At 39.2% G+C, this 24,322-nt stretch overlaps 1 protein-coding gene across 1 annotated transcript; it reads right to left on the bottom strand.

Annotated features, from left to right (window-relative positions):
- LOC149216488 (uncharacterized) lies at positions 1-24,322 on the bottom strand. Its single transcript, XM_089392797.1, has 4 exons — positions 23,363-24,322; positions 22,109-23,237; positions 2,461-2,748; positions 1-2,372 (listed from the first exon to the last, which is right to left on the bottom strand). The coding sequence occupies exons 1-4, from the start codon at positions 23,869-23,871 to the stop codon at positions 228-230; spliced, it is 4,071 nt and encodes a 1,356-aa protein (XP_089248923.1). The 5' UTR covers positions 23,872-24,322; the 3' UTR covers positions 1-227.

The following is a 24,322-nucleotide window of genomic DNA, read 5'->3' as shown; positions in this document are numbered from 1 at the left end:
TAGAATTAAAATGAATATCAAAGGAAACCATAATTATGGTTTAAACCAGGGTCACTTGTATAAAATTACAGTCCATTAAAAATGATACTTCAAAATATTTAAGCAATCAAATGCGAAGCCTGCAAAGCAGAGAAAGGATAATGAATCTGAAATGAGAAGGGACTTATTATGTCGGGATATGAGGTAATGTTAATTCACTTAATGACAAGCGACAATACCTGTGTTTTTTAGGACGGCCTAAAAAGATGGCAAAACCCTTCGGTACAAGAATTGATCCATCTCCTCGTCACCTCTAAAATCAGAGTCACAATTTCCAGACACCTCAGCTCCTCCTCCTGGCCAACCTGAGTGTGAAGTGGTCTCCCTACTACCTTCGAAGATTTCATCAAAGTCTCAAACCCTGGCGACTCCTTTGCTTCTATATTATTACAATCCGTCATGTCCACGGATTCAAGGTTTGCAAGACCAGAAAGGCCTCCTATTTTCCGCAATGCACCACACCTCTTCAGAACGAGAGTTCTCAGTGTTGTTGGCAATGCTCCAACCTCCACTATCCCGTTACAAGACTTGATCTCGAGAAGTCGAAGCCTAGGGCAAACACGTGGAGGAAACGAGACCTCTGATATTTCTATGAGCTCCAGATGGAGCTCCTCCAGCTTGAGGATGCCTGTGTCAAGGGAAGCATCCAAGTCATTCGACGCTATTTGCCCCTCTGTTGTTTCTCTTTCTCCTTCAACCTTTGTAAATGGCAGTTGGTGCAACGGACAATTGCTTACTTCTAAACGTTTAAGGTTGTTCAGCTTCATGAGATCTCGTGGTAGGCTTCGTATTCCACAATTCCGTATCTCCAACAATCTCAGCTGAGCCAGCCTTCCAACTGACTCGGGCAAATATTGCAATTTCTGGCATTCAACGAGCAACAATTCCTGCAAATTAGTTAGTTCATCCAGCGAAGGAGGGAACCCTTCCATCAAAGGGTCTTCAATTAACAGAGTTTCCAACTTTCTTAGGCATCCAACATCACTTGGCAGCTCATGTGTTAAGTTGTTTCCCAAATATAACTCGGCAACTGTTCTAAGTGGTTCGCTGGAGACGGTCAAACTGCAGCAATCTCTCAAATCCACACGCCTAAGCTGTACTAGATTCCCAAAAGAATTTGGAATCATCTTCAAACTTTCGCAGCTAAACAGATTGATGGTCTTGAGATTTATCAAATTCCCGAAGGAATCTGGAAGCATCTCCAACATAGAACATCTCTGCAGATCAATGTATTGCAGATTGGTTAACATCCCAAACGAATCTGGAAGCTTCTTCAAACTTTTGCACTGCTTCAAATTGATATGTTGGAGATTGGATAACTTTCCGAACAAATCTGGAAGCGTCTTCAAACTTTCGCACCGCTCCAAATTGAGATGTTGGAGATGTATCAAATTCACAAAGGAATTTGGAAGCTCATTCAGATTTATACAACAACTCAGATTGATATCTTGGATATGTGTCAGAAAGTCAAAGGAATCCGGAAGCTTTGTCAAACGTTTGCAGCCAGAAAGATTGATGTGTTGGAGATTTCTGGAAATACAATCTGGAAGCTCCTTCAAAAATTTGCAGCCAGACAGACTAATGTGTTGGAGATTTCTTAAATGCTTAAAGGAATCTGGAAGTCCATCCAAACTTTCGCACCCGGACAGATCGAAGTGCTCTATTCTTTTCAAGTTGTCAAAACAATCTGGAAGAGCCCCCAAACTTTCACATCTGGACAGATCAACATGTCGGAGATCTGTTAAATTCCCGAAAGTATTTGGAACCTCCGCCAAACTTTTGCATTCCGATAGGTTGATATATTGCAGCTTAGTCAAATTCCTAAAGGAATTTGGAAGCAGTTCCAACCTTTCACACTTGGACAGATCCAAGTGTTGGAGTTCTCTAAAATTCTCCAAGGAATCTGGAAATTCTTTCAAACTTTTGCACCCGGACAGATTGATATGACGGAGATTAACTAAATTCTCCAAGCAGTCAGGGAGTTCATTCAAACATTCGCAGTCGGAGAGCTTCATGTTTTGGAGATTTATTAATTTCCCCAGGGAATCTGGGAGCTTCTGCAAACTTTTGCAACCAGACAAATCGATATGTTGAAGCTTTGTTAAATTTCCTAGGGATTCTGGAATAGACTGCAATCTAAAGCACCGTTTAAACTTTAAATGTTTCAAGCAGCTCAGTTCAGTTCCCAATTCTTCTGGTAACGTTGTTAAATGCGCCCCCTCATCTACTGAATACTCCACAACAATTTTTTCCAGCTGCTTTATCGGCCCTAAAGCCCTTGGAAACTCTAGAAATGGAGCATCAATATTTAACTCCTGCAACTGCAAACAGGCCTGCAATGTCCATATTTCAATCAATATAAGACAGAAAAATACATTGATTATCATCTGCAAATTATGCAACAACATCCTACCTACCTACCTGAGTATTAGATTCCCACAACCTTTCCAATTTACCCCCGGCCACTTCTAAAACTTTTAAACCCTGCAGTAAAATGGAAGGAGGCAGGGAAAGGAGAGGACAGTTGTTCCAGGAGAACCATATGAGATTTGTTGGTTGCATCCGAGTCAAAAGGTGTTCCGCAAAATAGCCTTCAGCTTGTAACAGTTGCAATTCCTTGATTCCAGCCAACTGCGTTTGTGATTTTAAGCGGAGCTGTTCTTCGTCACCTGACTGAGGAGCCATCCTAATTCCGCGTATCACTTGTTCCTTATTAAAAACAAGGATGACAACATCGTAAGCCGTATCCAAAAATCTTTATACTTAATAGAGGAACCATATATAAATTAATGGCCGATAAACAAGGATGATTCTCAATTCATAATATCATAAATTTTAAATTCTAAGTCGAATTCAGATTAGATGGGATAACAATGAGAAATTGTAAATAGAAAAGTAATTCAAATGCAATAGAACCTAGCCAAGAACATGATACAAAAGAGACATAAAATTTGGTCCAAAATTGGGAAAAACCTTACAAGAGAGAAAACCCTTTCAAAATTTTCTTCTATTAAATTGTTATGAAATCTTCAACAAAGGCATTACAATGTTCCAATTAGACAATAAAGAGTCAAAGTCAAATCTTTGACTTATCCAACAATTCACTAACCAATATCCAAGAGATTAGCCCAAAAGTCAAATATGATCAACAAATCAAATCTACAATTTTGGTTAAAGTCAACAGTAGTTGTAGCAGCCCTAGCAAGTCAATGATCAATGGTCAAAACTCCTTCAATTTAGCTCAGTCAATAGCCAAAAGGTGCAGCCTTGAATGTTGGTCAAAGATCAGTGAAAATACTCACTCCAAATCTACTCAAAGTCAAACTTTGGCCTGCTAAAACCCTAGTTGCAGATTTGAGACCAATGTTAGTCAAACAACACATAAAAGTTTGGTCAAATAGCCTTTGACTTTGACCCTCCAAATCAGATCCAAATCTAGTCAAACCAAGTCAAAATGAGAAAATTCAACATTGGTCAAAGTCCCAAAACAGAAATAGAATTCAGACCAATCAGAAAGAATCTCTCTCCTCTTTGCACATGTGAAAGGAACCTATAATTTTTAGAAGTAGTCAAACCTCCAAAAGAAGAAGAGATGTGCATTGTGTTGCTCTAAAGTGATGTGGATTATGGTGTATTTATATGCTTATTAGGTGGACAAATTTATTTGTCTAGACCGACTTGAATTTTTATGTACTTATGGGTTTGTCATTAAAAATTAAATTTTTCCTTGACTAAATTGAATTCTTCCAAATGCAAAGAGGGTCTTCTCTAGATGAGGAAGGTTGTTCAAAGGAGGGAATTTGTCCCCGAGCTATCAAATTAACACTCCCTCTCAGCTAGGGAGAAATTTCCAACTGCATCATGAATATCATCTCGAACATATCGTCATTGCCATCATTGAATCAATCATGTATCGTCTCTTCTCATCTCTTCTCATTTGTTTAACACTCATGAATCTAAAGAAGAAGAATCATCATAGGGGAACTCACGCTACCACCCTCTATCCAAGGACAATAAGCAAGATACTACTTACTATGAGGTAAGCATCACAGCTATCCCAAGTCTCCTCACCCATTGGCCAAATGGGTGGCAATGCCAACAAGCCCAGCCTGTGGGTGGGATGCCAATCGAGGTATACTTTGTCAAATCTCAAAGATGACAATAGGAAGGATGCTACTTACCATGTGGTAAGGATCTCAACTATAATATTGTCAAACAATAGGTAGGATAGTACTTACCATGAGGTAAGGATCACAGTTATCCTATTGTCTAGAGTTACCTCAACCTCAGGGGTTCTCTGGCTCAATTCCTCTCCCTGAGAGTTTAGACAGGAGGGAAGTGCATAGCTTAGTGTCCTCAATCAGTCGGGACCCTTATCTATGAGGGTCATATCCATCAGTCCAAGCTACTCTCTAAAGACTAAGAACTTCCCTTTCGGCAAAGCCTTGCTAAGAATGTTTGTTATTTGTTCATCAATCAAAATATGATGGAGTCTCACGACTCCTCATTGCGCCATGCCTCATACATAGTGATATTTCATCTCAATATGCTTGGACTTGTCGTAAAACATGAGATTCACTGCTAGTTGGATCCCACTCTTGTTATCATAATATATCACCCTTGTATCCAAAACCTGCTCAAATAACTCTCCAAAGAGATTCCTCAATCATACTTCTTCATAGATGCCCATGCTAGCAACAATATATTTTTCCTTGATCGTGCTCAAAGCTACAAACCTCTCCTTCCTACTCATCCAAGATATCAAAGATATCATGGCAGAACCCAAACTAAAGTAGCACCCTAATGTTATCTTCCTGTTAATAACATTTATGGCCGAGTTAGCTTTATTGTACCCATGAAGTCTCACATCTCTAGTAGTATATCTTAGACCAACATTAATCGTCTCTAAGGTCCCCTAGTTGTTTTTCCATGTAAATAAAATAAGACCAAGTTCATGGGACACGTATTCCAAGATGAATGATGGATAAAACACTATAGTGGGCATCACTTGTGGCTTATTAATGGCTAAGGAAATTGGCAAAGGAAAAGAGGCGTTAATTAGCATTTAATTATGAAAAAAAAGGAAAATAGGAGAAAAGGAAGGTGAAGAGACACAAATGTGCATGCAAAGGAAATTAGAGGAAAATGAAAAAATAGAGACATCAATGATAAAAAGGCTTTAGAGAAACAATTGACAGATTTTGGTCAGTTCATTTTTGGCTCTGTCCTTTCATTGCCTCATACACTCTTGCACACTTAGAGTATTCTTGGAGCACTTTAGCATTCGCTTGGATTTGGAATAAGACAAGCAAGGAAGCAAAGGGAAAGCAAAGGAAATCATGGAAGTGCAAGGAGACAGTTGGATCAATTCCTTGGTTATGTGTTGTCATTGGCATGGAGATTTTCCTAGATTGACAATGGTTTCAACCTTGCCTTGCCATTTCCTAGATAACCATGGTGTAGTGGATTCCCTATTTGGATTTTTTGATTGGTTTTTAGGTTCATTATGGTTGTGTGTTGGAATAAATGCTTTGGATCCATGAAAAATTTTGGGTTCTCTGGAAGTTGTGGATTGAGTTACTACTCCTTAAAGCCTATGGGTTGGGACAAATGCTCTAGAGCCCTAAAACAGGTTGGTTTCTCTAAAGGTTGTGGGTTGAGTTACTAGTTCCTAGAGCCTTGGACAACTTGGATAGAGACCCATCTAGTTGTTGTTAGTGATTTCTGGACTGCTTAGGTGAAGTCACTATGGTTGAGGGATCAGGTAGTTTGGCCTCTAGAAGCCCTAGTTGTTTTGTTTTGGTTAAACCCTTATGATCCCACATTCATGATCAGAATATGGTGCGCGGGTGATTGACTAAAAGAGATATTTTGGTTCAGCCAATCTATGGTCGGGTGGTACATGGAAGTCCCTGACTTGGTTGGCATTTTCATATGTTAATATGAGATATTTTTTATTGTGATCTATGAGCACTTATGTTGACTAGTATAGTGATTTTATGGTTGATTTGTCATGGTTTTCTATTATGGCTATATGTTGGTTATATGATGTATTCTATCTATGGCTCTTGTCATCTTTTGATAAGTTAATGAATGGTTAATGAATGCATGGTCTAACTAACATTGTGGAAGCTAGCTAGAGAGGGCATATCGCCGTCTTGGAGATTCTCAAATGAGGTTCAAGATCTTATGATCAGATATGCATTCATGACATGTAGCTTTCATATTTACCATATATTTGACGAAATGTCTATCTTGGATTAGATAAGTCTAGGTCAAATTATTGCTTGAGCTTTGATTGGTTGGAATTTTCATCGTCTCATTTATGTTTTTGAAAAGTTATAGGTAGTTTTGGGTAGTGGTCTAGAGGCTATACTGAAGAAGTAGCTTAGATCTCAGAACCGTTGGCACAAAACTAGATTTTTTGGGTCATCACTGCATGCAAGCACGCTTGTGCATGCTGTTGGAGTCTCATAAAAGCATGCATGTAGTATTAAGGGCATAATTGGGGTGTTAGTAGGTGAAAAATGGTTCCAACTTATGGTTTGACCAGTTGGGGTGGATTGTAGCCTCTTGAGTGGTTTGTAGACCCTAAGGGATGTCAATAAGTATTTGGTTTGTCAGTCTCAATTCCATAACTGGAATTTGGAGATTGGGTCATATCATAGTAGCACTCATCTCATGTTTACCCTCTATATCTTATAAAAGTGGGTAAAAGTGGAGTGGGGGGTTATAGATTGGATTCAGAGTGAGGTTGCAGCATTGGACCTCAGGGTGAATGTGATTGTCATGCATGCATGTGAGCTGTCAATTGTGTTTACTATGCATGCATTGTGATGGTTATGGTTATCATGCATGTGATTATTATTGCAGTTTTGTGTCATCATTCATGGTGTTGAGATGATCGATATGTTTATGTCATTATGTGTGTGTTTGTATGTATCGTGCTAATCTGGAATGACTTGTGCAGATGTAATAGCCTTCCCAGAGACACACTGAGGTATGGTTTCATTATGTTTTTTATTATTTTATTTAAAATGGTATGTTTGCAGGAGATAGAAGATCAAAGATGAAGAACTGTGTGAACATCAATGTATTTGTGATCCACCACTCATAGGAAGCACCAACTCCCTTTGATTGTTTGCTAGCACTCACTAGCAGGAAGCACCAACTCCATCGTTTTGCAGATACCTGATAAGCCTACCAGAAGAACCATCTGATGCAACAACTTCATGGATTTGTTGCAAGCACCAACTTGTAGCTCCTTGGATTTATGCAAGCACCAACTTGCAGGAGGCACCAACCCCAAGCCTTCTCAAACACCCACTAGAGATGGAAGCACCAACTTCATGTATGCAGGCTCTAACCCACACTTAAAAGAAAACTTACTGCTCACTATAATGGGTAACATCGCTGCCTATTTTCAGCTCTTTGATCTCCTTGGCCCTTGGCCAATGTAACATTCTCTTTCCTCTACTCACTCTGCAATTTCCCATTGTTCTCCTCAACAATAATCACTCATCACAGCTATCTCAGTACTCTATTCACACCGCAACATCATACTATTCTCGGCCCACTACTCTTAACAACATACATTCAACACTCATCCCTTTCTATTCCACTGGCTCTCTCAGCCTCTTACACAACAACACGAGCTCTCTCTCAGCCTCTCACACAACATCAATGGCACACTATGGGCCTTTTTCTTCTGCATAGGCACTCTCTGCCTTTCTCTGCAGCATAGGCTCACTTGGCCTCACGCAACATCACACACACTGCCCCATAGAGCTCTCCTCACAACTCACTCGCAACAATGATGCTTTCCCCTACTTTGCTCAACTACAATCCTAGGCTTTGTTTCACTAAAACATAGTGATCAATGTTATCTCTGTCAGCCAACAGTCTACCATTCACACTACTTGAGTGTACTCCTGCATGGCACTCCTTCCTGTTGTTGTGTATCTTACTTGATTTTTGTCGTTGCATTAAACATGAGAATGGGAAGCTAAGTGTATTTCAACCCACTGAGAAATAATCTTAGTCACACTGTAGACTCAAGGAGCTTTGCCATTAAATTCATCTTGTACCAAAAAACTCCCAGTTCACACAACTTCCCTTATAGGCCTGATTAAAATTCAATGGAATGGGATAGGTTAATTAAGTATCAAGGAGAAGATCATTCTCCTGACATAGAAGATACATTGAGAAGTTCGAAGGAATATAATAGAAGATTAATTGAGGCACATGAAAGGCTTTACAAAGATCAGGAAAAGAAAGCGGAGGTTAATGCAGACATCCTTTAGAGTCTTTTAGATTTGCGGAAATAGGGACAACTAAGGAATAGCCATGGATAGAAGGAAAATACTAATGTGGCATATGGTAGCAGGTCTCGATCTAGATACAAGTTGGACATAGATGATAGAGTCAGCGGTGGAAGATCTTTGGATACACCTGATAGGAGGGGTAGTGGTTATGGTTTCTATTCTAGTTTAAGTTCCGAGAGACATTATCACCATGAATGCCATCATATTTATAGGAGGAGTGAGAAGTAGTATTTTCCAAAGGAGTTCAAGAAGGCCAAGACCCATACATTTAATGGAGAAATGAAGAGATCAGAGGATGCAGAATCATGGCTTTCTGGAATGAAGAAATTATTTAGATTTCATGAATATTCCGAGAACATGAAAAGCCAAGATAGCTACATTCAGTCTTAAACAGAAAGAAAAAATTTGGTGGGAAAAAGTGAAGAATGTCAGAGGAATTAGAGAAGAGGAGTTGGTTTGGGATGAGTTTGAGAGACTCTTCAAGAATAAGTATTTGTTTGATAGATACTAAGATGACAGGGCTAAGGAATTATATGGGTTCTATGATTGATGGTGAGTACACTAGTATATTCTTTGAACTATTGATATATGTGCCTTACCTCAAGTAGGAGAAAGAAAAGATTTAAAGGTTTACCAGTGGGTTGCCAGTAGCATTTAGAGATTGGATTCAGTTTGATGAGCCTCGATCACTAGAGTAAGCCATCATAAAGCTAAAGAACTATTATGTAATCAAAGTGCAAGTCTAAACTTAAGCAATAGTGGAAAGGGAAGGGGAAAACAAAGAGAAAGTGGGCTAATGAGAGAGGAAGACTTCAGGATACAGGTGACAAGCATAATGTAGCATCGCATAATAATTTCAATGCAGTTGATAGAGGACACGAGTCTTCGCCTAAGGATCAGGACAAGGGTGATGGTAGGCAACATTTGAGGTGTTGGACTTGTGGTGGACAGCATCGCAGGAGAGATTGTCTACGAAATCAGGGTGGTAGGCATGAGATTTACAATGCTGAGGAAGAACATATAGTTGGAGATGTTGGGTTGAGTATTCCTTGGATTTATACAACAGTGGATAATAGGTAGACAAATCATCAAGAATCTATTATCAATATGGAAGGTAAGCCTCATGATCAAGTTGTTTCTATTTTGATTGATACTAGATCTAACTATAGTTATATCAGTCCTTGATCTGAAAATGGAATGTACTTGTTTAAGGGTGCAAGGTATCCATTTCCAATAATTTCAACTATGAGCTAGACACTCCAAATGACCTCTAAAAATGCATAAACTTCTTATTTCTTATACAGAGATAGACTGTAGGGTCATTCACCGGACATGTCACCTCTAAAAAGAGGATGATTTCCAGAGGCTACCTGGCCCTCTACAGGTTCTGCCTAAAGAAATAACAAAGTAAACACTTAGAAGTCTTTGACATACACATACTTGAAGTTTAAGGTCTTGCAGAATAAGACAAGTAACTTTCTGCAGCTGAAAAGGTGATTATGTATGTATGCAAGTTATATTTATTTGCTGTTTAAAACTTTATATCAGTTTTGTTTAGCATCTCATCTTCAGCAAATAAAGACATCAAAATGATAAAGCAGTTCACCCCCCCTCTGGGCTACATCTGCTGGACCAAACCTCTCAAACTAGGCTTGTCCTCTTGTATTAAAAATGCTACAAAGGCTAATACAAGAATATGAGTGTCTCGAAAGACAGATCTGACTGTAAATACAGAATCAGAAGATAGGAATTAGCTAAACATGCTCTTTCCCAAACACTAAACAGTGAATTTTGTACCTTATACAATACTTTCCCCAATTGGCCCTGGTGGCCCTTTAAACTTGCATGGAGAATTTCGAGGTGAAGATGACCTCAATTGGTTCTGAAACCTCTTCCATTAGACTCAGAAGGTCGAAAATAGCAGACATAGGCTTTTGAATCACCAAAAACGGATGAACATAGCCCCCAAACAGCTCAAGCACTGAAATGGCCCTAGTGGCCCTGAAAGCTTCCCTGAAGCTAAACAATGAGAAGAATGCCTCAACAGGCAAAACAAGCTGTAGAAATGGATTCATAATATTGAAAACCTTCAGGAATGACCTTCGTTCCACATTCACTGGCTGCACAATTCCCAATGCAGCTCCCAAACTGATTTGGCCCTAGTGGCTCCTGGAACTTCCACGAAGCTAAAACACCTGCAAACGACCTCAGATGGCTGTGAAACCTATTCCAATGGCTTCAGAAGGTCGAAGAGACCCAAAATGATTTTTTTTTTGTCCAAAACGGACTTTCCTAGCCAAAGTTATGGCCATTTACTCCCAACTGCCAGCTGGTCCTAAAAAGACTCCAGCTAACTTTAGTTAGAGTCCAGATAGCTCCGCCAATTATGGTGGGACCGCCCAAATTTGGCGCTCCGCCAAAAACTCCACCAGTCTAACTGCTGTGGTAACGGTCGCATGTGAGCGTTTTCTGGCGGTGGTTAAGTTGCATTGCATAGCGTGCTGGCGGCTAGTGGTTTAGGCCCGCGGTTTTGGGCATGTTGGTCACGTGGTATGGGGGGCTGGCCCCCTTTGGTTTCCGCCTAAACCAAGTTTAACGTTCAAATGAGACTTCTTCGCACTTTCTAACAAGTATTGCTGTGTGGTGCAACGTTAAGCCATTCGGTTGCTGGTTATGAGGTCGTGGGTTTGAACCACAAGACAACCAAAATTTTAAACATGCGCCCAAGTGCTGATGTCACCTTGCCACGTGGCAGCCTCTGAGCCTGCCACGTGGCAAATTTTGATTGGCTGCCAAAAACAAAATATTCCTTGGAATATTCCAAGGAATATTCTGTGGAATATTCTTTTTTATTTTTTTTTTTGAAAAAATTCAAAAATTAAGGGTTATTGAGCGATTTTGTTTTTAGCATAACTTTCTCATACGGCGACCGTTTTTCGAACCGTTTGGGGCACCGGAATTAGGAGGACGAGCTCTATTCAGCCGTTCAGGTTCGAACCAGTTTTGAGCACTTTCATTTTTGACCATTTTACGACACTTGGTCCTGAGCTCCTGATCACACCTCCCAAATGAGAAGGCTTTTGGTCCCCAAAAGCTCACTGAATCTCTGAACTGAACTGTACAACACTTGAGGAACAGAAATATCCTCTTCCATTCAACCAAAAGAGCATACTGATGCCAAAATGTTCTGTCATTGCAACTGTCGTCATGGCAACTTTTCGCTGCATAAGCCAAGTACTCGTCGAATCTCGACCAAGTTCTTTCGCCAGACAAATCTGAAATTGTAGGAACCAACAATGAAACTTGCTGATATATGAGCTGAAATATTCCCTTGTGAAGGAGGACGATTTTGAGAACTCCCTTATGGAAGTTGTCATTATAAAAACAAACAAAAGAGCTTCAGCAAACTCAAACAACAAATAGTTTGCAGAATAATAAAGCAGTCAATCTTCAACACTGCTTAAGACACCTTTCAAGCTACACAATCAAGCTAGTGATGTCACTCAAGAAAACCTAGTGCTCTGATACCATCTGATCTGAAAATGGAATGTACTTGTTTAAGGGCGCAAGGTATCCATTTCCAATAATTTCAACTGTGAGCTAGACACTCCAAATGACCTCTAAAAATGCATAAACTTCTTATTTCTTATACAGAGATAGACTGTAGGGGCATTCACCGGACATGTCACCTCTAAAAAGAGGATGAGTTCCAGAGGCTGCCTGGCCCTCTACAGGCTCTGCCTAAAGAAATAACAAAGTAAACACTTAGAAGTCTTTGACATACACATACTTGAAGTTTAAGGTCTTGCGGAATAAGACAAGTAACTTTCTGCAGCTGAACAGGTGATTATGTATGTATGCAAGTTATATTTATTTGCTGTTTAAAACTTTATATCAGTTTTGTTTAGCATCTCATCTTCAGCAAATAAATACATCAAAATGATAAAGCAGTTCACCCCCCCCTCTGGGCTACATCTGCTGGACCAAACCTCTAAAACTAGGCTTGTCCTCTTGTATTAAAAATGCTACAAAGGCTAATACAAGAATATGAGTGTCTCGAAAGACAGATCTGACTGTAAATACAGAATCATAAGATAGGAATTAGCTAAGCATGCTCTTTCCCAAACACTAAACAATGAATTTTGTACCTTATACAGTACTTTCCCCAATTGGCCCTGGTGGCCCTTTAAACTTGCATGGAGAATTTCGAGGTGAATATGACCTCAATTGGTTCTAAAACCTCTTCCATTAGACTCAGAAGGTCGAAAATAGCAGACATAGGCTTTTGAATCACCAAAAACGGATGAACATAGCTCCCAAACAGCTCAAGCACTGAAATGGCCCTAGTGGCCCTGAAAGCTTCCCTGAAGCTAAACAATGAGAAGAATGCCTCAACAGGAAAAATGAGCTGTAGAAATGGATTCAGAATGCTGAAAACCTTCAGGAATGACCTTCGTTCCACATTCACTGGCTGCACAATTCCCAATGCAACTCCCAAACTGATTTGGCCCTAGTGGCTCCTGGAACTTACACGAAACTAAAACACCTGCAAGCGACCTCAGATGGCTGTGAAACCTATTCCAATGGCTTCAGAAGGTTGAAGAGACCCAAAATCGAAAAAAAATTCGTCCAAAACGGACTTTCTAGCCAAAGTTATGGCCATTTACTCCCAACTGCCAGCTGGTCCTAAAAAGACTCCAACTAACTTTAGTTAGAGTCCAGATAGCTCCGCCAATTATGGCGGGACCGCCCAAATTTGGTGCTCCGCCAAAAACACAGCCAGTCTAACTGCTGTGGTAACGGTCGCATGTGAGCGTTTTTTCGGCGGTGGTTAAGCTGCATTGAATAGCGTGCTGGCGGCTAGTGGTTTAGGCCCACGGTTTTGGGCATGTTGGTCACGTGGTATGGGGGGTTGGCCCCCTTTGGTTTCCGCCTAAACCAAGTTTAACGTTAAAATGAGACTTCTTCGCACTTTCTAACAAGTATTGCTGCGTGGTGCAACGGTAAGCCATTCGGTTGCTGGTTATGAGGTCGCGGGTTTGAACCACAAGACAACCAAAATTTTAAACATGCGCCCAAGTGCTGATGTCACCTTGCCACGTGGCAGCCTCTGAGCCTGCCACGTGGCAAATTTTGATTGGCTGCCAAAAACAAAATATTCCTTGGAATATTCCAAGGAATATTCTGTGGAATATTCTTTTTTATTTTTTTTTTGAAAAAATTCAAAAATTAAGGGTTATTGGGCGATTTTGTTTTTGGCATAACTTTCTCATACGACAACCGTTTTTCGAACCGTTTGCGGCGCCGGAATCAGGAGGACGAGCTCTATCTGGTCGTTCAGGTTCGAATTAGTTATGAGCACTTTCATTTTTGACCATTTTACGACACTTGGTCCTGAGCTCCTAATCACACCTCCCAAATGAGAAGGCTTTTGGTCCCCAAAAGCTCACTGAATCTCTGAACTGAACTGTACAACACTTGAGGAACATAAATATCCTCTTCCATTCAGCCAAAAGAGCATACTGATGCCAAAATGTCCTGTCTTGCCAACTGTCGTCATGGCAACTTTTTGCTGCATAAGCCAAGTACTCGTCGAATCCCGACCAAGTTCTTTCGCCAGACAAATCTGAAATTGTAGGAACCAGCAATAAAACTTGCTGATATATGAGCTGAAATATTCCCCTGAACATGTGGGCTTGTCAGCTGTCACGATGCCCATCCATGGCACCTCCGCTCCAGAAGAAGCGCTGCCTCCCAAATGAGAAGGCTTTTACAAAGATGAAACACTTCATTATTTCTCCTCTTTACAATCTTGGAGATCAAATTAACTTTTTCCAAGTCAATATTACATTACATGCATGGTTAAAAACAAAGTAATCACCCCTTCAAGTTAATCACACATACATGTTTAAAATACAAGGAAATCATCATGATCCTTGTGCTCATGCATATCATTCTCATGCATGCAGTTTATCCTTCAACTTTCTCTTAGGTACAAACATAAGTACAAGATCCTCGATCACATGTACATGTACTTTCAAAGCTGAAATGAATATAACTTTCGCTGCGATAAAGTGAGCCTCATACTCAGCTTTTCCATCCTACAACTTGCATTCCCTTAACAAAGAAATGCATTCAATCAAAAGACATGCAACTTTAATTGGATAAGAATTCTAACCATTTCTTACCAATCCATTTCAAAGGCGCTTCCTTTAACTGCACATCGATATCAACATGTGTATCATCTTGACACATATCAATGATGGAAAATTCCTTCCCATTCTTGCCATACTCTTTCTCCAATTTCTTCAACTTTCGTGGAAGCATTGTTGGATTCAGAGTCCAACACCTTTCAGCAGTATGTCCATGCTTATGGCAATAAGTGCAACACATGTTCATCTTCTTGACAACATGATTTGCATTGTTCAATGGAACTTTGGCTTCTTGCCTCCTTTCCTTCAAAAGTTTCCTGTATGTTGCCATTCTTTTCCAACATCTAGAAACACTATGGTTAAACAAACCACAAAAGGAACATGCAATTCTTTTCCAATGCTTGTGTGGAAATTTTCCATGCTTTACATGATCAAAGGAAATATGATTGAAATCAGATTTATACCTTTCCCTTTCACCTTCATTACCTTCATGAGAAGGTGAATCAAATGAAGAAGAAGCTCCTTTTGGAACACCATCAATCCCTTCAATGGTTTTAGAGCTTTCACAATTCTCTTGTTCAAGTGCATGCTTATGCACACCTTCTTCCTTCATGGCATGTTTCAAACTATTGCATTCCCCAAGAATAAAATCTTTACCAACTTGAGGTAGAGAACTTGAAATGAAACTCCTTCTAGGAACTGTTTCAATTGCCTTCATGGCTGCTTTGGAACTTTCTCCATAAGATTGTCCATAGCAAAGACCCAAATTCTTAGGCCTTACCTCAACCATTATTGGCTCAACTATACCCTGTGCATGTTTGCCCAATCCTTTTCCGTCATATCCCATTTTGGACATCAACTTGGATCCTATGCCTCTGGTATGTTTCTCAAAAGAACCAACATAAACATTCTTATAAGAATTTGAAGACAAACTAGAATTGTTTACCTCTTCTTCAAGCTGATACTTGGCTAAGGTTTCTTTGGCAATAAGGAGTTGTGTCTCCAACTCATTCATCCTTTCCAGATTCATGTTTGCAATATGAAGTTGGCCTTCCATTTCCTACAATTGGTCAGAAAGCAACTGCTTCTCTTCCCTCATGGAATTCAACTGCTCTTGAAGTCTAGAGCTCTGCCTTTCATCCTCATACATTTCTCTCACCATATTCATCATGATGAAAAATTCTTGCTTCAAGCCTTCATCAAAGAATCTTGTGAAGGAGGACGATTTTGAGAACTCCCTTATGGAAGTTGTCATTATAAAAATAAACAAAAGAGCTTCAGCAAACTCAAACAACAAATAGTTTGCAGAATAATAAAGCAGTCAATCTTCAACACTGCTTAAGACACCTTTCAAGCTACACAATCAAGCTAGTGATGTCACTCAAGAAAACCTAGTGCTCTGATACCATCTGATCTGAAAATGGAATGTACTTGTTTAAGGGTGCAAGGTATCCATTTCCAATAATTTCAACTGTGAGCTAGACACTCCAAATGACCTCTAAAAATGCATAAACTTCTTATTTCTTATACAGAGATAGACTGTAGGGGCATTCACCGGACATGTCACCTCTAAAAAGAGGATGAGTTCCAGAGGCTACCTGGCCCTCTACAGGCTCTGCCTAAAGAAATAACAAAGTAAACACTTAGAAGTCTTTGACATACACATACTTGAAGTTTAAGGTCTTGCGGAATAAGACAAGTAACTTTCTGCAGCTGAACAGGTGATTATGTGTGTATGCAAGTTATATTTATTTGCTGTTTAAAACTTTATATCAGTTTTGTTTAGCATCTCATCTTCAGCAAATAAATACATCAAAATGATAAAGCAGTTCACCCCCCCCTCTGGGCTACATCTGCTGGACCAAACCTCTCAAACTAGGCTTGTCCTCTTGTATTAAAAATGCTACAAAGGCTAATACAAGAATATGAGTGTCTCGAAAGACAGATCTGACTGTAAATACAGAATCATAAGATAGGAATTAGCTAAGCATGCTCTTTCCCAAACACTAAACAGTGAATTTTGTACCTTATACAGTACTTTCCCCAATTGGGCCTGGTGGCCCTTTAAACTTGCATGGAGAATTTCGAGGTGAATATGACCTCAATTGGTTCTGAAACCTCTTCCATTAGACTCAGAAGGGCGCAAGGTATCCATTTCCAATAATTTCAACTGTGAGCTAGACACTCCAAATGACCTCTAAAAATGCATAAACTTCTTATTTCTTATACAGAGATAGACTGTAGGGGCATTCACCGGACATGTCACCTCTAAAAAGAGGATGAGTTCCAGAGGCTACCTGGCCCTCTACAGGCTCTGCTTAAAGAAATAACAAAGTAAACACTTAGAAGTCTTTGACATACACATACTTGAAGTTTAAGGTCTTGCGGAATAAGACAAGTAACTTTCTGCAGCTGAACAGGTGATTATGTGTGTATGCAAGTTATATTTATTTGCTGTTTAAAACTTTATATCAGTTTTGTTTAGCATCTCATCTTCAGCAAATAAAGACATCAAAATGATAAAGCAGTTCACCCCCCCCTCTGGGCTACATCTGCTGGACCAAACCTCTAAAACTAGGCTTGTCCTCTTGTATTAAAAATGCTACAAAGGCTAATACAAGAATATGAGTGTCTCGAAAGACAGATCTGACTGTAAATACAGAATCAGAAGATAGGAATTAGCTAAACATGGTATTTCCCAAACACTAAACAATGAATTTTGTACCTTATACAGTACTTTCCCCAATTGGCCCTAGTGGCCCTTTAAACTTGCATGGAGAATTTCGAGGTGAAGATGACCTCAATTGGTTCTGAAACCTCTGCCATTAGACTCAGAAGGTCGAAAATAGCAGACATAGGCTTTTGAATCACCAAAAACGGATGAACATAGCTCTCAAACAGCTCAAGCACTGAAATGGCCCTAGTGGCCCTGAAAGCTTCCCTGAAGCTAAACAATGAGAAGAATGCCTCAATAGGAAAAATGCGCTGTAGAAATGGATTCAGAATGCTGAAAACCTTCAGGAATGACCTTCGTTCCACCTTCACTGGCTGCACAATTCCCAATGCAGCTCCCAAACTGATTTGGCCCTAGTGGCTCATGGAACTTCCATGAAGCTAAAACACCTGCAAACGACCTCAGATGGCTGTGAAACCTGTTCCAATGGCTTCAGAAGGTCGAAGAGACCCAAAATAAAAAAAAATTCGTCCAAAACGGACTTTCCTAGCCAAAGTTATGGCCATTTACTCCCAACTGCCAGTTGGTCCTAAAAAGACTCCAGCTAACTTTAGTTAGAGTCCAGATAGCTCCGCCAATTATGGTGGGACCGCCCAAATTTGGCGCTCTGCCAAAAATCTGCTAGTCTAACTGCTGTGGTAACGGTCGCATGTGAGTGTTTTCCGGCGGTGGTTAAGCTGCATTGAATAGCGTGCTGGCGGCTAGTGGTTTAGGCCCACGGTTTTGGGCATGTTGGTCACGTGGTATGGGGGGCTGGCCCCCTTTGGTTTCCGCCTAAACCGAGTTTAACGTTCAAATGAGACTTCTTCGCACTTTCTAACAAGTATTGCTGCGTGGTGCAACGGTAAGCCATTCGGTTGCTGGTTATGAGGTCGTGGGTTCGAACCACAAGACAACCAAAATTTTAAACATGCGCCCAAGTGCTGATGTCACCTTGCCACGTGGCAGCCTTTGAGCCTGCCACGTGGAAAATTTTGATTGGCTGCCAAAATAGAATATTCCCTGGAATATTTCAAGGAATATTCTGTGGAATATTCTTTTTTAATTTTTTTTTTGAAAAAATTCAAAAATTAAGGGTTATTGGGCGATTTTGTTTTTGGCATAACTTTCTCATACGGCGACCGTTTTTCGAACTGTTTGCGGCGCCGGAATCAGGACGACGAGCTCTATCCTGTCATTTAGGTTCGAACCAGTTCTGAGAACTTTCATTTTTGACCATTTTACGACACTTGGTCCTGAGCTCCTGATCAATCCTGGCCTCGTGGATAAGTGTTGCTTGAGTAAACAAGTGCATGTAGAATCTTGGTTGGTGCAGTTGGCTACAAGGACCAAGAGAAGGGTTCATAATTGGGTGAGATGTCGCGCATTTCATATGAATGATATGCCTACATCATCACATTTAAATGTGCTTCCTTTGGGTTCATATAGTATGCTTTTGGGCATGAATTGGTTGTTCATTGAGAGGATTAAGGTGGATTTCTATGATTAGGCTATTGAGTATCTGGACAATGATGGGGAAAGGAGAATCTTGTAGGGAAAGAAGAAGCCTACATTAGTAAAGATGGTTACAACTATGCAAGTTAAGTGTAGCTACAAGAAAGGATGTTTATTATTTGTTGTACATATTTCTAGCGACAAAGTTAAGGATGTAGAGAATGAGGAAGTCTTGAAGAAATATCTGTTTTGTAGTAGTTTTAGGATGTGTTTCCAGTAGAGATTCTAGATTTATCACCTCATATGGAAGTGTAATTTTCTATTGAATTGATGCCAGGAGAAACACCAATATCTAAAGCACCTTACAAGATGAGTAATCTGGAGTTGGTGGAATTGAAGTTGCAGCTTAAGGAAATTATTGATAAGGGAGGACAGGGAGGTCGGTCCTCCACCCGTATGCGAGTTATTTGCAGTCATGGGACTTGGTTTGCCATGTGCTCTGGGATTCTCACCCCCATTGGGGATACTAATTGTTTAAATTGTAGTGCATTTAGGGATCAAATTCAATTTCTTTGTATGGTTGTATCATGCAAATATGTGTGTAACAAAAATTTGTAGAGAGGTAATAGAAACAAGGTCATTTTTTATCCAAATTGATTCATTATTTTATGTAGTCTATACAACTTTAAAGCCATATAAAAGTATTTTTTGACCAATTTGTGTGCAAAAATCATTTATTCATGCAATGCATGAAAATTGAGAACTACGTAGAAGTTTTGTGTTGCCAATTTCTATGCAATGTTCAAGGAAATATATTAAAGCTATGCAATTTTATAGCTATAATAACTATAATCTAAAGTAACATTGACAAAATAAAGATTTGAGAAAAAGATCATGCGCTCCAAGTGAAGGAGCTTGATAAATTCAAATGAAAAACAATAATTGAGGAGATGTTCAAATTGGGTGTTTGATAGTACTGTGTAAGAATTGGAAATAGAAGTATGATGAGTCTATCCTTGCATTCAACATTCAATTTTTTTTCTTCAAAACCTCTCACTTAAGTAGACTATTTGTGATGTTCGAGGTGTGATATTAATCGTGTAGAAAATAGTGTGGTTTTTACATTGAAAAATGTGGATATGACTGGAAGTCCTTGTAAATTATTTTCTACAATCAATCTAAAGTGTGGTTTTTACATTGAAAAATGTGGATATGACTGGAAGTCCTTGTAAATTATTTTCTACAATCAATCTAAAACTATGTTTGTGTTGCTCTTTAAATAGGTGTTATAGAAAATAGTTTGTGGTGTATTTTGTAATCAATCTAAAAGTAACCAAGAAGGAAAAAAAACTGACATGAGCACTCAAGCCTTGTTAGCAGCCTAATTATCCAAAATGGGTATAAGGAAACGACTTGGGATTCATAGGGTTTTGTAAGTCCCTCCAAATCTTGGTGCATGCCCATTGATAATGAAAGGTTGAGAAAATTTTGGGTATTTTATTAGCAAATGGAAAAGATTGAGAAAAATCTAGCCTCCTTTACACATTGAAAGACTAAGAAGAATCTAAAAACTATGAAAAGTTTGCACATTTTTTAATGTTTTCTCAACACTATGATCACTAGAAAGTCCATCGTTATATCATTTTTCATGAGGCCTTATACAAAAATAATTTCATAAAATTGATATGTTCCAAACTACATTTACTAATGTATACTAATGTTACAATACGCATTACTATGTCTTATCCTACTAAGGTAAGAGACAGTGGCTCTATCCATGTATTCTCTTCACCGCTTATAGCAAGGAAAATATTGTGGCCCTTACAAGTGATACATGAAGTCAATATCAATGTCTCCTTAGTTGCAAAGCATAGATCCAATGTCGCCGTAAACACTACGGAAGGTATAAGAGCTAGTGGCTAATATGGCCACAAGGTGTGCCAAAATATGACAACTATAAGAAGTAAAAAAAAACTAAAAAATCTAAATAAATGTATATTAGGATTCAAAATACTATAAAAACCCTAATAAAAATATATTAAGGTTTGCAATACCTTTTATAATTTTCAAAATAAATAGAATTTTATAATTTTCAAAATTTTATTAGGGTTTGCTATTTCTTTTATAATTTTCAAAATAAATAGAATTTAAATTTATTATATATAAATTGTATTTTAAAAATTATATTAATTTAAAAATATTTATTATTAAGTTCACCTAAAAATATACTATGGCAACAAATAACACACAATCTAACTCTTGTATTTTACAACAATTCAGATATACAATCTTGAAAAGTTATTTCACCGTTAAACCCCTTAACACTATAACTAATATTTATGTAAAAATATATCTAAAATCATATTAAAACATCGAAAAAAGATGGTGGACTAAGCAATGAATATGGTAGAAAAAATTGACCATTTGCCATTTTGAAGATATAGAGACATGACGAGATGTTTTCCTGTGACAGTCGAGCACGAATTATTGTTGGACGAAAGTCTGTTTTGTTCTTTAAATGGATTGAGATTCAGTTCTTTATTGTTTTCCGGCAATTCTTATTTCATCGATCATAGAATAGTTAATGCCGCCTGACATGCAGTCATTTAACTATCTCTTTTTCAGTCGATGATGCTATCTCGATGAGCGTGCTTTCACTGAAAGGGGGATAGTTAAATGCCTGCATATCAGGCGGCATTAACTATTCTATAGTAGATGAAATAGAAATTGCCATTGTTTTCCTGATAGGGAAAAAGATAACCCGTGTGATGGAGAAAATGGTATAACTCCAATAAAAACTGAGATGATCAAAAAGAATTTAAAATCTTCGACACCAGAGATATGTAGTCCCATTGTCTTGCTACATTAGTTGAATGATGAATCTCTTGCTCACGAAGATAACAAGCATCAAACATCCGCCCACTTACCACAACTTGTATAGTTCAAATCACCAATATAGGAGATAGAAGAGATGATCAAAAAGAATTTAAAATCTTCGACACCAGAGATATGTAGTCCCATTGTCTTGCTACATTAGTTGAATGATGAATCTCTTGCTCACGAAGATAACAAGCATCAAACATCCGCCCACTTACCACAACTTGTATAGTTCAAATCACCAATATAGGAGATAGAAGATCCACTCCAACCATCTTGTAATGATGTCAAGTTCATTTATAATAAACATGGTACAAAATGAAACAATTTTTATAAGATATATAAACATCCAACTAATGAAACAATACTTATTAGACATATAAACCTGGTACAGAATGAAACAACTTTTATTAGACAGGCCTTAAAGAAATTGATTTTATAGTTTTAAACCATTTGTATAAATGATATTGTAAAGAGAAAGACATCAAACTATGAGTTTTGGATGTGTTCTAATAACATTAATTAAAAAAGAAGTTGAGAGCACTTACAGGTGATGATTGATGATGATTTCTTTGTTTCAGCAGCAAGTCATTAATGTCCTTTACAGTAACATCCCAAAGACGGAGAGGCACTGATTCAGGGCGCCCGGAGTCTGAACATATACTCTTTCCCAAATCTATTAAGTTATCGTGCATCCTTATCCTATTTTCACCGTCTACTTCCACAAGACACTTCTTCCATAGATTTTTAAACGCTACCCTACCTGACCAGCCGGATTCGCGCCATATTCTTATCCACGTGTCTTTGTCTTTTCCTACGGCATAAATGGCAATGTCTAAAAATATTTGCTTCTCCTGATGAGTAAGGGAGTTATAACTAATTAGAAGGCTATCCTTTATCTGTGTAGGTAGTGTTTGGGGAAGTCCCTGCAATTGATCTTCCCAGTCAAGTTTGTCCTGATTACAAAGATGCGCCCCCAATACAGTCAATGATAAAGGCATTCCATCACAGACCTTTAAAACCCTTTTCACCAGAATTTCAAATTCATCTGGTGGATGTGGTCGATCACCGAAGGCATGCCGGCAGAAAAGCTCTTTCGATTGGAATTCATCAAGGCCAGTTAACCGATAAATCGACGACTGTGCAAAATTTGCACTTTCCAGGACATGCCTATTACGTGATGTAACTACAATCAGACTCTTGGGGTCGAGGACATCCTTAATCTGCAGGAAGGCATCCAGCTGAGCGATACTATCTACGTCATCCAGTATTATAAGAGCGTGACAATATAAGAGATGACGTTTGAGTACCGCTATACCTTGATCCCTATTAATTTTGATTTTTAGATCTTTCAAATCGGTAATGAGCCTTCCCTGCAAAATATTGAGAGATTCACCATGTGCTTTCACATTTAATAAAAGTGAAGATTTATCGTATTCTGATGCCTTACTGTTGAAAAAATATTGGACAAATGTCGTTTTCCCAACTCCACCAGGTCCTATAATCCCCACAACCCTGGCCTCCCTGGGCTCCTCTTCTTGTTGTGATAGCACATTCCGTTCAAAATCTCGTAATTTTCTCTCCAAACCAGTGGGATATTTTGCAACATCGAACTGTGGTTTTGGAACAATATTCAACACACCTTGCACGACCTTACGCAACAGCTCTACTTCCCCACTGATCAATTTTCATGTTCAGAGGTTAAAGCAACTAGTCAGAACAACCTACCTGAGTTGTAATTTTCCTCTCAATCCAACAAATTATAGAAGCTAAAACAGATTGGGATTGTCAGAGATACTCACCCTTTGCATGCCTGCAGCTCGAAGCCGGCTTGTACTGGAACATCATTCAGAGCGTCTTTCCACTTCTGAATAGTCTGGCGGTCATAGCGCTTCTGCTCTTCTTGCTTGTCCAGGGCTTTAGCGTACGCTCCTCCATACCGGAGATCAGAATGCTTTACGTTGTAGAATACCGGAAGAATAGTAGCCTGGCCTGACTTGACGGACTCCATGATGAGGAGGAGCTCATGTAGGCACCAATCAGATTCAGCATAAGTAGGACTAAAAATCGCTATATGGACATAAGCCTTTTGAAGAGCGGCCTTTATCTGTGAAGGAACCGCTTTTCCAGGTTTCATTTCGTGTTTGTCCACAAACACATAGAGTCCCTTCTCTGTAAGCTCTGTGTGGAGATGTTGTGCGAAGGTATCTTTGACGTCTGGCCCGCGGTGATTGATAAACACTTCATAGCGGCGACACAAAGACAACGCAGAAGAATCCGCAGCGGAAGCAGTCTGAAGAGGGTGTTCCATTGAAAATGGAATTTAGATAAATTGGCCAGAAAGAAAGATATGAGTAAACATGGATGCGCATGGAGGCAATGAGATGCAGGTACATGGGCGAAATTGGGCACCAGTAAATGTACGGGGACTTCAAAAGCTACTAGTCATTACCAACCAGTACACGTTTACAAGTAATGTCATTCGTCAACTACCAATCCCCGCTGACTGGTTGTTTCAGTTGTGACGGGGTACAAATTGGGGCGCTGTAGGAATCGCTCTTCTTTCTTCCTCGCGTTTAACAGTGCTGTCATTCCTCAACTACCAATCCCCGTTGATCAGGTGTTTCAGTTGCCACAGGGTACAAATTTGGGCGCAGTAGAAATGGCTCTTCTTTTAATTTGGAAAACTGAAAATTAATTACGCCATCCGTTACCTTTCTAGTGTCGTTCTAGGGTTTTCCCAAACTCCATCATTTGGCAAT

Source organism: Pinus tabuliformis, chromosome 1_1 (genome assembly GCF_031772625.1).
Source record: "Pinus tabuliformis cultivar Carrire ecotype Pingquan chromosome 1_1, CPIR1, whole genome shotgun sequence".
NCBI classification, from domain to species: domain Eukaryota; kingdom Viridiplantae; phylum Streptophyta; class Pinopsida; order Pinales; family Pinaceae; genus Pinus; species Pinus tabuliformis.
Note: the sequence above shows the minus strand (reverse complement) of the source record. Positions and strands in the feature narration are given on the sequence as shown.